The sequence below is a fragment of the Vanellus vanellus genome, assembly GCF_965231255.1.
Source record: "Vanellus vanellus genome assembly, chromosome: 2".
NCBI classification, from domain to species: domain Eukaryota; kingdom Metazoa; phylum Chordata; class Aves; order Charadriiformes; family Charadriidae; genus Vanellus; species Vanellus vanellus.
In genome coordinates, this window is record NC_138906.1 from 79149216 (window position 1) to 79162034 (window position 12819).

At 40.2% G+C, this 12819-nt stretch overlaps 1 protein-coding gene across 1 annotated transcript in view; it reads right to left on the reverse strand.

The window, feature by feature from the left end:
• The window catches only part of PHLPP1 (PH domain and leucine rich repeat protein phosphatase 1), a 141448-nt gene that overhangs the window by 18589 nt on the left and 110040 nt on the right, over nucleotides 1–12819 (reverse strand). The window contains exons 9-10 of the mRNA XM_082479084.1: nucleotides 11768–11863; nucleotides 7774–7929 (exon numbers count right to left, since the gene is read on the reverse strand). Coding sequence (XP_082335210.1) covers nucleotides 7774–7929; nucleotides 11768–11863 — 252 coding nt within the window. The remainder of the gene's footprint in view (nucleotides 1–7773; nucleotides 7930–11767; nucleotides 11864–12819) is intronic.

Below are 12819 nucleotides of genomic sequence, written 5' to 3' on the forward strand. Positions count from 1 at the left end.
AGAAATAAGATCTCTCTCTTCCTCCCTCCCCTTTTCAGAAAATGCTGCATTGGAGAACTCATGATACAAAAGTAAGTGTGCGCCTGCCAGTCTGTAGTGACTGCATTCAAACCAGGCTGTACTGCTGCTACCAACTAATGGGAACGGGCAGCTGCAATGGGCAAAGCTGCGTTCAAGAAACAAGACTCGGCAATGAGCTGGCTGAGGCCTATAAAACCACCAATCAGGACACAAAACGTAGGTGTGCTCCTGTCATCGATCTTAAGAGAAAGTGATAAAATATTGATAGCTTCTCCCATGCACGCAGGAATCCACACTGACCTTTAAGGTCTATTAATGAATGAAATGGATTTGCAAGAGTTGCAGCTGGTTGAAACTTGCTCAGCAGCAACTAAGGGTCAGACATGCTACAGAGGAGCCACGTGGAATGCCAAAGGATTAAAAACCCCACCATTTCCATTAGCAGTAAAAATCTCTCAGCACTGCACAGAACTGAAACTAGGTTAGCTGTTTTACACAAACAGAGGAGTCCACTTCGGAGAAACAGAGTTTAATTCTCAGGCTCATTCATTATTCACAAGGGTGGTAAAACTCCAGAGGAGGAAGGGAGGAGGGGGAGGATTAATACAGAGAAGGGAATAAGCAGCTGAAAGGGTTTTTAAAATTATTTATTTATTCTAAAAAGATGCTGCTTAATTTCACCCTTTAGCTATAAACTAAAAATATATTAAGCTCATTCAATGTTGGATTATTAAACTGAAGCACACCACATCAACAGTTCCTGTACTTAATTAAACACCAGTAAGCACACCTATTGCTAAAGTACAGACAACTATTACTTGGGCAACTTCAGTCTAATATGCATGATAGTCTTCTCTCTCTCCACAAAAGAGGCATTTTGATTAATATTAAACCCACAATATCTTCTGTATCACTCATAGGACAAAATGGTCATCTTCAGCTCAGCCTGGAAAGGCTTAAGTAATAAAAAGGTTTAAGGCTGCTGGGAAAAGTGAACTTTCACAGGAATATGATGGGGATGAGGAGGTGGCAGAGAAGCATCCCCCAAGAAGGGGCATGTTCCACTTCCTGAAGAGGAATCTGTATTTTACTTGCGTTCTTGCAAGCTGCAGCAGAATAACCTTGAGTGTTTCACAGGTAACTTCTTTTAATAACCAAAGAGCCAAAAAGATAACCTAGAGAGCATCCAATGGCTGTGAAGTTCAGAAGAACATAAGTTCGCTGAAGTACAGCTAGCCCAAAACACAGCTGAAAGCTTCCAAGTAAGAAAAGGTACATTGCTCTGATAAAGCTGAAATAAATAGTCTACTATAATGAAGACATTTTAAATTCAAAAGGAAAATGAATCAAACAAAAGCTCTTCTGTTTTTAATAAACTTTCAACATTGGTGGAATACAACAAGAAATTTCAAGCTGTTCTCTCACTGGTATTAAAAGTGGCTGGAATCTGCATATTCCTGCCAAAAATAAGTTTTGATACATATATTTTCCATTGGGGAAAGGAGAGAGGAGAGCTGTTGCTCTGTACCCCACCGCCCTTTTTGCCAAATCTTCCAGAGAGTGATACAACATTGGAAATAAATCCCCAGCGTCCTGACCTACAGCTTAGCGCCTTGATGTGAACGATGGTTAGGTGGCTAGCAAAATGTTGCCAACAGTCTAGAACAGGAACCCTGCGGTAACAGGGCATATCACCTACCCCATACATAACAACTAATGGCTCAGTAGCACTCAACAGTCAAGTTCAGGATAGTCACACACTAATCTCTGTCTGTAGCTGACATCACTGGAATTAAATTAACTTTTCAGAAAAAAGTATGCTTCTTATTTACATGTTCTTTTTGACCAGCTGTTGCATTAAAATGGTAAAACCATTCTGAAACGATAATTCTTTCAAGATATTCTTTGGATTAAAAAAAAAGGGGGGGGGGCGCGACACACCATTCTTTGGGCAGAGAACAGAATGAACCAGCAGATTGCTACTGCCAAAGCTTTGTCAATTCTGTGCTTATGTCCAAAAAAAATATCTGTACTTGCCCATCAGGTTCTCCCTCACGCAGATTTAACACAAGTCCTCCTCCAGGTTATTTCCTCTCCCCTGTTTCTTCATCCTCACACAACATGCCAGCTGCTAACTTAGAAGGCACATCTTACAAATGCCCTCCAGAGGAGTGGAAATTTACTTGGGCACAACTGTTCTCATCTCTCTTGTGCATGGACTTAAACTGATTCATGTTCCTTGAAGATATCCCACTCATATTGCTTATCAGATGGAAGCAGAATGTCAAGTATTAAAGCTCAGTCCAAAATTAATTGTTTCCCTTTCCAATTCCACCCACACACTATACCACAAGCTCATGAAATAAGTACAGCATCACTACAAAAACCTGAATTCAGCAGCCTGCGCACATACCAGAGTATAACATAGTGAGGAGAGCATGAATTAGCAAGTTGGAGATTAAGAAAGAAACGAAGGCACTGGCAGGGAGATGCCAGAATTCTTCAGCTTTGACAAGATGCAAATTCTCCTCTGGGGCAATAATATAAACATTGATCTCTGTCCGGAATAAGTCACCTTTGGTTTTACAGGGTAATAAAGTACAATCCCTAGCTGGATATAACTTCTCCGAGAGACAAAACAGAAAAAAAGACTGTCCCAAAGAATAAGCTAGAATCAAGGACAGAGATTTAATTCAACAAAACAGACCTAATATGCAGTCACATGCATTTCCTATTTAAGCCCAGAGGATTCCGATCTCAGTTTGAACTTCCAAAAGCAGAGGAAGAAAATCTTCTACTGAAAACTGCAAAAGGTTCAAAATTTTTTAACAGCAATGCCTACCTCTAGCACACATAAAAGCTGAATATAGACAATTGTGAGAATACAGCATCTCCTAATTCCTCAGCGTTTCCTGAGTTAGCTTGGCAAACTTGGCTTGCTGGTAAGACACAGCCACCACTGAAAAATATGTGTCCTCCAAAAAGCTTAGGAATGTTCAACGTTAAAAGGAGCAATGCAGACAACTGCATCCAATGGCGACGCAGCAGCAAATCAAAATCAGTGTGCTTAGCTTAGGATATGCAGAGAAATCAAGATCTCCAGTTTGGCCTGTGCTCCAAGATCTCCATCAGCACAGAGCAATCAAAATACAAAATTTTTTCTTCAGTCCCTTCTGCAGAGACATGCCCTCAATTTCTGATCGCCTAATCCTAAAATAATTTATGATTGTGGTAGCAGGCGCGTGAGGAAGAATCCTCCAAGATAAGCACGTCTGGGGGGGAAAAGAAAGAGGGGGGGAGAAATCAAGGCAGTTTTGCCAGCCCTTGCAAAAGAGGGTATTTCTTCTCCTTACAAAAAAAAAAATAAAACACATGAGAGGACGGAAACATTCGAGTGAATCCCCTTCCTGTTGATGGACTGCCAAAAAAACCACTTAACTGCTGCTGTCTCCTCAGCTCTTACTTTCTAAACTATCTTTAGCTCTTTCATTAACTGGGATTTCCCCAGTTTCTAATGTATCTTCTTGCAACCCCTAACCTACCAGCAAAGAAACAAATGCAGCTAAGTATTTCTGCAACAAAAGTTTCAAACACTCAAATAGCTGTTTGCATTCGTTTGACTTTGTTTCCTCCCTCACTTCTTCATCCAGGATAGGACTGAATACTTGCATCAAAAAGCAACAGCCACAGAGGGTGGAAATGGCAAGTATCAAACAAGAGCAAGTTTAACTGGGTCGCCTGCCAGAACCCCAGGAAAAAAAGGAAAAAATCCAACCCCAAACCTCCCAGACCTAAATCAAACTAAATAAAATCAAAACAAACAATCAAACGGAAAATCAAAACAGATAAAACAGCTGAACAAAGCTGAAAACAAGAATCATGCAGACAAGAGCCTAGATGGGCTCTGAATAACTGACACTGGCATAGCCACCACAGCTCGCCACTACCAGGCACTACAGAACAAAGCCCAAGGTTTAAGCTGCACACATCGCAACTACACATCTTCACCACACAACTGCTTTAAACAGTCCCACGGCTGTTTTAAGGGTTTATACTGAAGGCATTCATACTAACTGGAAAGGAAGCTTAGGCAAGAGGCAAACCCTCGCCCTTGACCACTGTGTCTCCACTTTTAAACTCCTGTGACCACTGCCTGCCGCTTTTCTACCACACCCAGCTAAAGCTCTTGAATGCTTGCTCGTCTTATCTGAAGAGCATTTTGTACAAAAGTTTTCATGCCACATTAGACAGTGGTTTGCTGCAAGCTGGTCAAGGAAGGCAGTAAAAGGTCTGTACGAGAATCGGGCAGAGCGGGAAAGGCATCACAACAGATGAAGCAGTGGATGGAAATGAAAGGCTGCAGGAATGCGGGTGCACAAAAGAAAATGTTCAGGACTCAGATTGTGAGTTTTCCCCATCAGCTGTAGCACTTGCATGAATTCTCTGTTTTTTGCAGCATCTGGTAATGAGAAATGAAGAGATTATCTGGCTGCCTCTGTGGCGCTCATCTTGCCAAGAAAATCCCCACCCTACAAGAGAAATCCTTGCTAACATGATCAAGATGTGCATACTTTCGGTGCAATAAACAGAACCAAGTCTGCCTTGGTCAGAGAAATGTTTCATAGGCTACTCCTCAATTTCTCCTCGTGTAACAGTTTAAAATAGAAAACTAATTAAAAAGCAGACCAACAAGATATCCCTGAATGACACTCTTCAGCAGAGAATGACACCTTTTCATTGGTTTTTGAAGGATTAAGGCAGAAAAGCGATGTTCGTTGATTCCTTTATGAAGAGAACAGAGGTTTTTCAGTATTTTTTTCTTTTTTTTTTGTGGAAGTGATATTCTCTCTTTGTGCACCAATGCACTGATTTCCCTCCCTTCCTCAGATGTTCTAGATGTCAAAGCCCACCAGTGTTTGTGCTGAAGTTTGCCCAAGGCACTTCACACCCACTTCGGCAAATATTCAGGATTGAGAAGGAGAAAGCATTTATAATTCACAGCATGAGGCTTCATATCCAGACAAGATATCATCTGTCAGTTGCACAGACCCAAGTACCTTTCCAAAAAAATAAGCTAATCTTTTCAAGGCTGCAAAAGCTAAGCCATTTTACGGAGAGATAAAGGTTCTGTAAGGTAAAGTGATTTGTCCAACATTATGTGCTGGGTAGAGACCATGGCAGAGCACTCAGGAAACCCAGTTCTCTTGGCACATCTTTCAGTCCAGACTGTGCTTCCCAGGGAATGCTTGGAGAAGAGAAGCGTTTTACCTTTTTAAAACAAAACAAAACAAACCCCTGAACACCTTCCCCTGGCCCAGACCCATTTCTGTTGACATTTAGCTGCTGACAGATGCAAACATTTGAAAACAAAATAAAAAGAAAGATGTTTCCTGTAGGAAATTCCCACCTTAAAACTCGGACACTGTGCACTGATCTGGACTTCAGAGTTATCACTTTTGCAGCAGTCGTAGGAGCACCAGCATGGACAAGCTCTTTGCAAGCTAAGTCATCTAAAGCAGTAAAGGGCTAGGGAACAAGGGGTAAACCCCCACCAACTCTTTCAATTATCACCACAGGCAAGTGAAGCTGCTTCAGTGATGAGATGCCAGAATGGCTAAGCTCTGTTCATCTCCTGCAACATTATGTGACTTTGTTAATACCCACAGAAGACTCTGAAAACACATGCTCTGTACTGCTCAGAAGCTGCAGAACATCAAAGCTGCAGAGAGGAAAAAATCCCCAAGCCTAAATGAGCCATTTAATACTGTTCTTCAATATACTTTCTAATTCTCCCTCTTCTTGGCACACTTTTCACAAACTTCTGGATATCTACCCCCAATCCTGGTTTTAGCCTGTACTTGCTCATTTTGGCATCACAAAAAAAACAAAACAAAACAAACAAACAAAAAAAAAAACCAAAACCCCCAACTGTTACAGTTTTGTAGCTCAATTTAAAAAGACGAGTTGCAGTATAAAAAATTCAAGTTCTCTCACTGCCAAAATTGCATTAATCTACATCCTAGACCTACAACCTGTTTTACATAGAAATTTTACAATATTATTTCTCACTTTGCTTTCAAAGATGCCAGTAGCTTTCTGAAACCTACTTAAAGGTTTCTTTCCTTTCCAAGTTAAGAGATAGGAATTTAAACTTGAGACCTGTAAATAGCATTTTTTTCTGACCTATTTTTGCAGCTACCTGTAAAAAAAAAAAAGCTTTTTACAAGGTTTCACTTCTAAAGTTCATACAATCTCTAATGTACAATAGTTTGAAAAGTCATCCACAAGACAATTATAGCTGCTGATGTGAAACATCCTTGCCACATGAATAGGCTATGAACTTCACCACTTTTAAACATAAATGTGCCAGATAATCACAATTATTACAGTAGTGACATTGTTAAGTTTCAATGCTTTGACTGCATTTTACATAAAATTTCAACTGAAACCGTGAATTAACATGAGAATAACTTTGCAGATAATCAGTTTATTCCAAAGGTGGTACCATATACGGGCTTGAATGTGAACAGGTATGCAACAGTGTTGTTAAAAAAAAAAAAAAAAATCAAAATTTAAACGTTCTTTAAAGTAAACAGAGGCTTAAATGTCATATTGGTTTCCAGAACCAAAACTCAGTCCTACTAAAGTTCACCTTTTGAAAGATAACTTTTAACCTAAATGATAAATTCCTAAGAACATTGCCATTCAAGAGTAAACCAAGTTAAGAGTTTGTTTAGAAACCATCTCAACCACCAATCTAATTCTCCTACTCCCAACGCTGTGAATCCCAGGAAATCTAACCAGAAGTTCATGACAGAATGAACTGCAGCATAAAAGCAGGCATTTCGCAATTCTCTTAATTGGGTGACGAGCTGTGACAGTGAGATCACCACTACTTTTGCTTCTCCACCTCTCAAGAAACCCAGGAGCTATGCGTTCCTTTTGTCACAGCTAGGATCAGAAATAAAACCCCACAGCACACAATCTCACTGTCTGTTAAATTATGCATGGGTTGAGCACTCAGAAATCCCATGACTATAAGTGAAAGCACAGAGGTGCAAGGAACGCTGACACCAAGCGGGGCAGCCCATCTACCATTCCCAGACTATACTACCAACCTCCTATATTTCAATCACAGCCACTTTACAGGGTATGTTCATACTCAGGGAGAAAGATTATGAAGACTGTGAGACTAACGAAACAGCAGCATAAAAATAAGAATCCAGGAATCAGATCAAGTGGTGACACCAGCTAAATTAGTGAAAAACCTTTGAAAAACAAAAAAAAATCCACAAAGCAAGGAGAGGGGAATAACTGAGTTATTCTGACAGCCTTATGCACAGATTTTGTTTTGTTTGGCAGGTATAAATAAGTTCTAGCCTCTGACTGAAGGGGAAAAAAAAAGCTTTCACACTCCATCAAACAAGCCTAAGAAATATGTATTTAAAGAAACTGCCACTAACCCATCTCAGAGTATGTAGTAGAAAATAGCATGTGCTTCGCTTTACAGCTACATTTCAAGAAGTAGGTGTTCAGCAGGAGCTTGGTGGGGAAAAAGAAGCAACCATATAAGGCAACAAAACCAGAATAAAAAGAATGTGTTTTGGTGAGTTGGGCAGACATCTGTTCTTAGCACACGAGGCTTGGGAACTTTCAAATTAGGGGAACCTCAGATTACCCTTTCAGTTAGGAAGTAACACACAAAGCAAGGTTCCTCACACACAAGTTGAGATTGAATTTCTTTATATTTACCTGTCTGCTTTCAAAAGCAGGTTAGATGGCAGTTCAAGGAGCTGGTTGTGTTGCACGTCCAGGACCTCCACTTGTGTTCGCTCAAGCCGATCTGGTAGCCTTCCTAACATGTTATGTCCTGCCAGCAGCTTACGCAAGCTACTATTGTAAAACAACCTTAGAGAAAGAAAAAACACAAAAAAAAATGAGAAAAACCTAAACCGAAGAGTTGATTTGAGAATTTAGGTGCACTATTACGTTCATTACAAAGAAAGTGATTCAGCCAACTGATCGGCAGACATGGTATTAATTACGCACAGATCCAAGAATGTCTTCCCACTCTCCACCAACTTCTTGACAAGGTTGCTCAGAGACAGGGAATAAGGTTTAAGGATGATTCAGGAACAAAAGTAGTGAGAAAGGGTTATCTTATTGCACTGTATAAAACATGAATATAGAAGCACGACAGTGAAGGAGGTAATTGCTAACAATGGCTGCAGAAAACTGCACATGTGGGATCCCCCTAGCTAATGGAAGAACTTCAGAAGTGTGGGTGAAATCACCAGTCACCTCACAAGCTTCATAGTGCTCTATTCATCATATGCTGACTCATAATCCAATGCAATTCCCCACCCCCCCATTTTCCTTTTCTGTTAATACCAGACTAGCATAAAGCCTCCTTTCCAGTTGTACAGCGAATGAAATTTATCTAATCGGCTTTACTTTCTTGAGCTTTTACAAGCGATAGATGACCTGGAGTCCCATCCCCCTGCTCCATTTTTTGGGGGGCTGGGGGAGAAGGGGAGGGGGAGAAGAGGGCAATGTAAAGAGACAAGAACAAACAGCTGTTTTGATCAAATAGTAAAGTTAAAATTTGCAGTATAAACAACTTAACAAGGAGTTTAAAATCGGCACCTAAAGACCTCAAAAACAGAGCAACTCAATTTTGAATGGGAATCGTTTTCAGCAACTTAAGAAAAGATTATTCTTCATATGCCACCTGTCTTACATTCCTGCTACCGCACTGTTTAATCTGGCAAGCCTGTGCATCATGCTGACCTGTTTCAATCGAAGAATCTCAAATTACTCAGCATTAAAGCAAAAATCTTCTTCCCTCTGTTACAATGACCCAAATACACATAAAGAGCCTCCCTGCCCCTTCTCTACAATACATCAGGTCATCGGTTTATTGTGCCAAAATAATCAATGAAGTATGCTGAGTATTTTCCCCTTGACAGATAGAGTCATACTCTGTATCTGTGTGCCAGTGTTAACAGTTATCTCAGTTGGCTGGATTGTCTGCATTATGACCATGGATACAAGTCAACAGCCAGACATACCAATTCCAAAAGGCTCAACACAGGGTGAAAAGATTTACTGTAACAGTGATAAGCATATCTATTATGTTTTCATCATTTAACCATTTTTGTTTCACTCCACTTTTAGTTGAAAATTTCTGTTTCATTTCCTAATCAAGACTGGACAGTATCACCAACACCAAACATTACAGGGAAAAGCAGAATTGGTTGACGATGATTCCAAAAAAATCTACCATGTTGGGTTGGTTTTTTTTTTTTTGATGGGTGAGGACAGTGCCATTTTACAATAAAAAACGTTCAAGTCATGGCAAAAGCTTTAGCAATTACCTTTTCCATGAAAATATATTTTATATATAGTTCAGAAGAACCGAGTAAGTCTTTGGGGTATTTTTTTGTTTGTTTTCTCTTATTTTCCAAGTTACAGAAGCACCAACAGAACTGGGCTGCCTGAAGAGAGACTGAACCGCCAGCATTTAACTAAGCAAGCTCCTGATGAGCCTGGGACACCTAGTTATCAAGCTTGGTGGGGAACCAGGATGCTGGGACTGCTCATTGCTATGGGCAACTTTCCCACTTGCCCAATTCCCACTGGAAGTTTTGATGGGATCAGAAAGTTTGAATGACAAGCATGTTGCTCTGCATCAGCATCTTCTGAAAAAACATGGTTTGGTGAAAGCATTCAACCAATTCCTTTGGTATACAACTGTTTGAGAGAACACAATGTTGACTGCAAGCATCTTTTACAAAACGGGCTAAAAGGAATAAAAGTACACACAGACATCTGTTCACTGGTGGAAGCAAGGTCATTTTGGCAACTCTTAATTGAAGCATTTCCATTTTCTTTGGGGAATCTCTGGCAACGTCAGTTTTATGACAATGAATTTATCCTGCCTAGCTAAGACTAAGTACCCTTTTTGTTACTTTTCAGTACTTTTAAAACAGAAATGGCTGCATTACAACCCAGTGTACATTGGTCCCATTTTCTTTAACTGAGAAACATCAGTACACAGCCTATCTCAAATGCTTCAACTCTTTGTCTTCCAGGATTGTTTTTCTGTTTCAAGAGGTAAACATACATAGCATCAACTGCAGTTTGTTTAGATTAGGTGAAACCTTCAGCCTTCCAGGAAACTGCTGGTCAGTCAGGGCTCGAACATTTGTGGTTAGAGTTGCAAGCACCCACCTAGGAGAGTCCTGCTCACTGACTTCACAGGTTTTCAGAGCACTACTCTATGTAGAAGGAAAAGCACACAGCAGCACACATGAACACACTTACTGGGCACTAATATTTACCTGATACTTAATAGTAGGTCTATATGCATGAGCCATTTGCATTTGAATCCAGACCCAAATTTCCCTAAAGTTTAACAGACGTTCAAAGCCTGTGTTTTGAACTGGACCTTAAAATTGAGCTGACTTATTAGGAGCTAAACTATGTAGACACAAACTACAAAGAAGAGCTTTCAAAGATAAGCTGTTTCCTGAGGTTAATGATAAGATGGCAGGAGAGACAAGTGGGATGTTGACTGTACCTAATTTCAGCTAATCATTAATCTCCCAAAGATATCTGGTATGCCTTGATAGTCCTTGCTGTTATGAAGTGCAGATGAAAGGCAAATGAACTTTTGCTCCCCCCGCCTTCTGAGTAGGTGCAGTTTCACTTTGTGTGAAAAAACAGAGGGATTAATAGGCTGCATGTTAGCCCATTAGTTTGCTTGGTAAATCTCCTCACATCCTTGTCTGCCCACGTTTCTGAAATATATTCTCTTCCCATTTCTGACACTAAAACTGCCAGTTTACACCATATGGCACATTCATCTGACCCAGGCAAAACTATTCTTTTTGGTTTCTGATGCTCTTCTGTGCTGTACAGCTCCATAAGGAAAATATTTAATATCTCATCATATACTAGCTGTCTACAATCTTCAATGGCTATGCACATTCCCATGCAATTTCACCCATTGCGCCTAGTATGTTCTCCCTCTTTCACAAGACTTCTTTTGAAGCGTACAGAGCAGCCAAGAATGACAGCTCTCTTCCAGTGAAGTCAGGGACTTAAAAATTCTCAATATCAGCACCTGACCTGGAACAGATCTCTCTAGAAAAAAAAACAAATAAGAGCCATTCATTATATAAACTCAACTCCTATTCTCCTTCCTGTTCATTTGCTTTCCTACCATTTGTATTTATCAATTTTAAGTTTAGACTTCTGGAAAAAAAGAGATCATCTTTGTAGTGAAGGTGATTGCTCTACTTGCAGGAGTTTGCTTGATTGAAGAGGCTTTACCTTCTCCTCTCAATCCTTTTTCACTCAAAGGGGGCTGTGAACTGGTGTCTCTGGGCACCATTGAAACTAAATTACAAGTTCTGGATCTCTAAACTGTCATGCAAAGTTATGACTGTAAATGTTTAATATTCATTATTAAAAATGAAGGGCTTTCCTGCCTGAACAGCCACATGAACAGCTTCAAAACTTCCACCTGGAGTTCAAAGGCACTGCTTTCTCTGCATGAAAGTAAAAGAAGAAAGGCTGGGTGGAAGCTTGAGGCATGACGACACCCCACAAGGTAAAAATAAAATCAAACAAAAGATAAAACGGGCCCGACAGTCACTGGAACAAGCTAAACACTGAATCAGCAATTATTTCTGAATTGCTTATCCTGTTCCACATTGTGCAACTGGTCTGCAAGACTCACCGGGCAGGCAGCTCACGTATCTGATTGTGGCCTACATCCAACACTTCCAGTTTCCTGCTGTCACATACCCACTCAGGCAGGTTTTCCAGGTGATTTCTATGAATAAAGAACACAAAGAGGTATAACTAAACGATAATTGAGACGTAAAGGCTATTAAGAATACAGCCTCAAGAGAGATATAGAAACCTGCAGGAAATAAATTTGCTGCATAGTATGTTTCCTATGAGATTGTATCACCTCTTCCTCTCTAAGGGCACTACCATTGGAGTAAGGTCCTGAGTGGTGGGGCAAGAAAGCTAGCAGCCATATTATCTCCCAAGATGTGTAACCACTAAGAAAATGGAAAAAGCTGCTTCTCAATTATCTAGGAAGAAGTATTATGAGTATCAGAGGATCGAGGATGAAGAAGTCTCTCCATGGAGAAGAAAATTTGTGAGATACTCCTCAGAAGATATTCACACCCTATACAGTTGAAACATACCTCTTTGACCTCCCATAAATTCAATCCTGAAACCCACTCTACCACTTTTCAGCTATCTCTCTGACTAGAGCAAAATCTTTTCTTTTCTCCTATCTTTGAAGTTGTGTTTTTTTTCTTGCATTTGTCTTCACAGAAATTGACCCTTATAAAAATTAAGTCTTAGATGTATATTTTTCCAAATGTTGCACTGAAAACATGCAGCTAAGGCACAGTGGGGCACCCATGTATCCTGCCTTAAAAACAAAAATCAGCAGCACAAAATGCATGGAGGAGATTTTCGATTTATGCTCATTCACGTACTTGTATCCTGTGCAAGCGCAATAGCCTTTAACCAAAATATGCGATAGCAACCCAACCCCTCTTTATCCTCAGATAGCTTCCTTTTCAGTCTCAGCGGATGTCCCAAGTTCCAAGTGAGCCAAGAAGCTAAAGACACCCTACCCATTTAGTTACAATGCCATCACTGAACTGAGGCACAAAAAGGGTTTTGTGATCAAAATCATGCATTCTGCACCAATGTCATTTACAGCTAAATGGAGAACACAGCTTTACAAAGAATGCTTTTCAATAA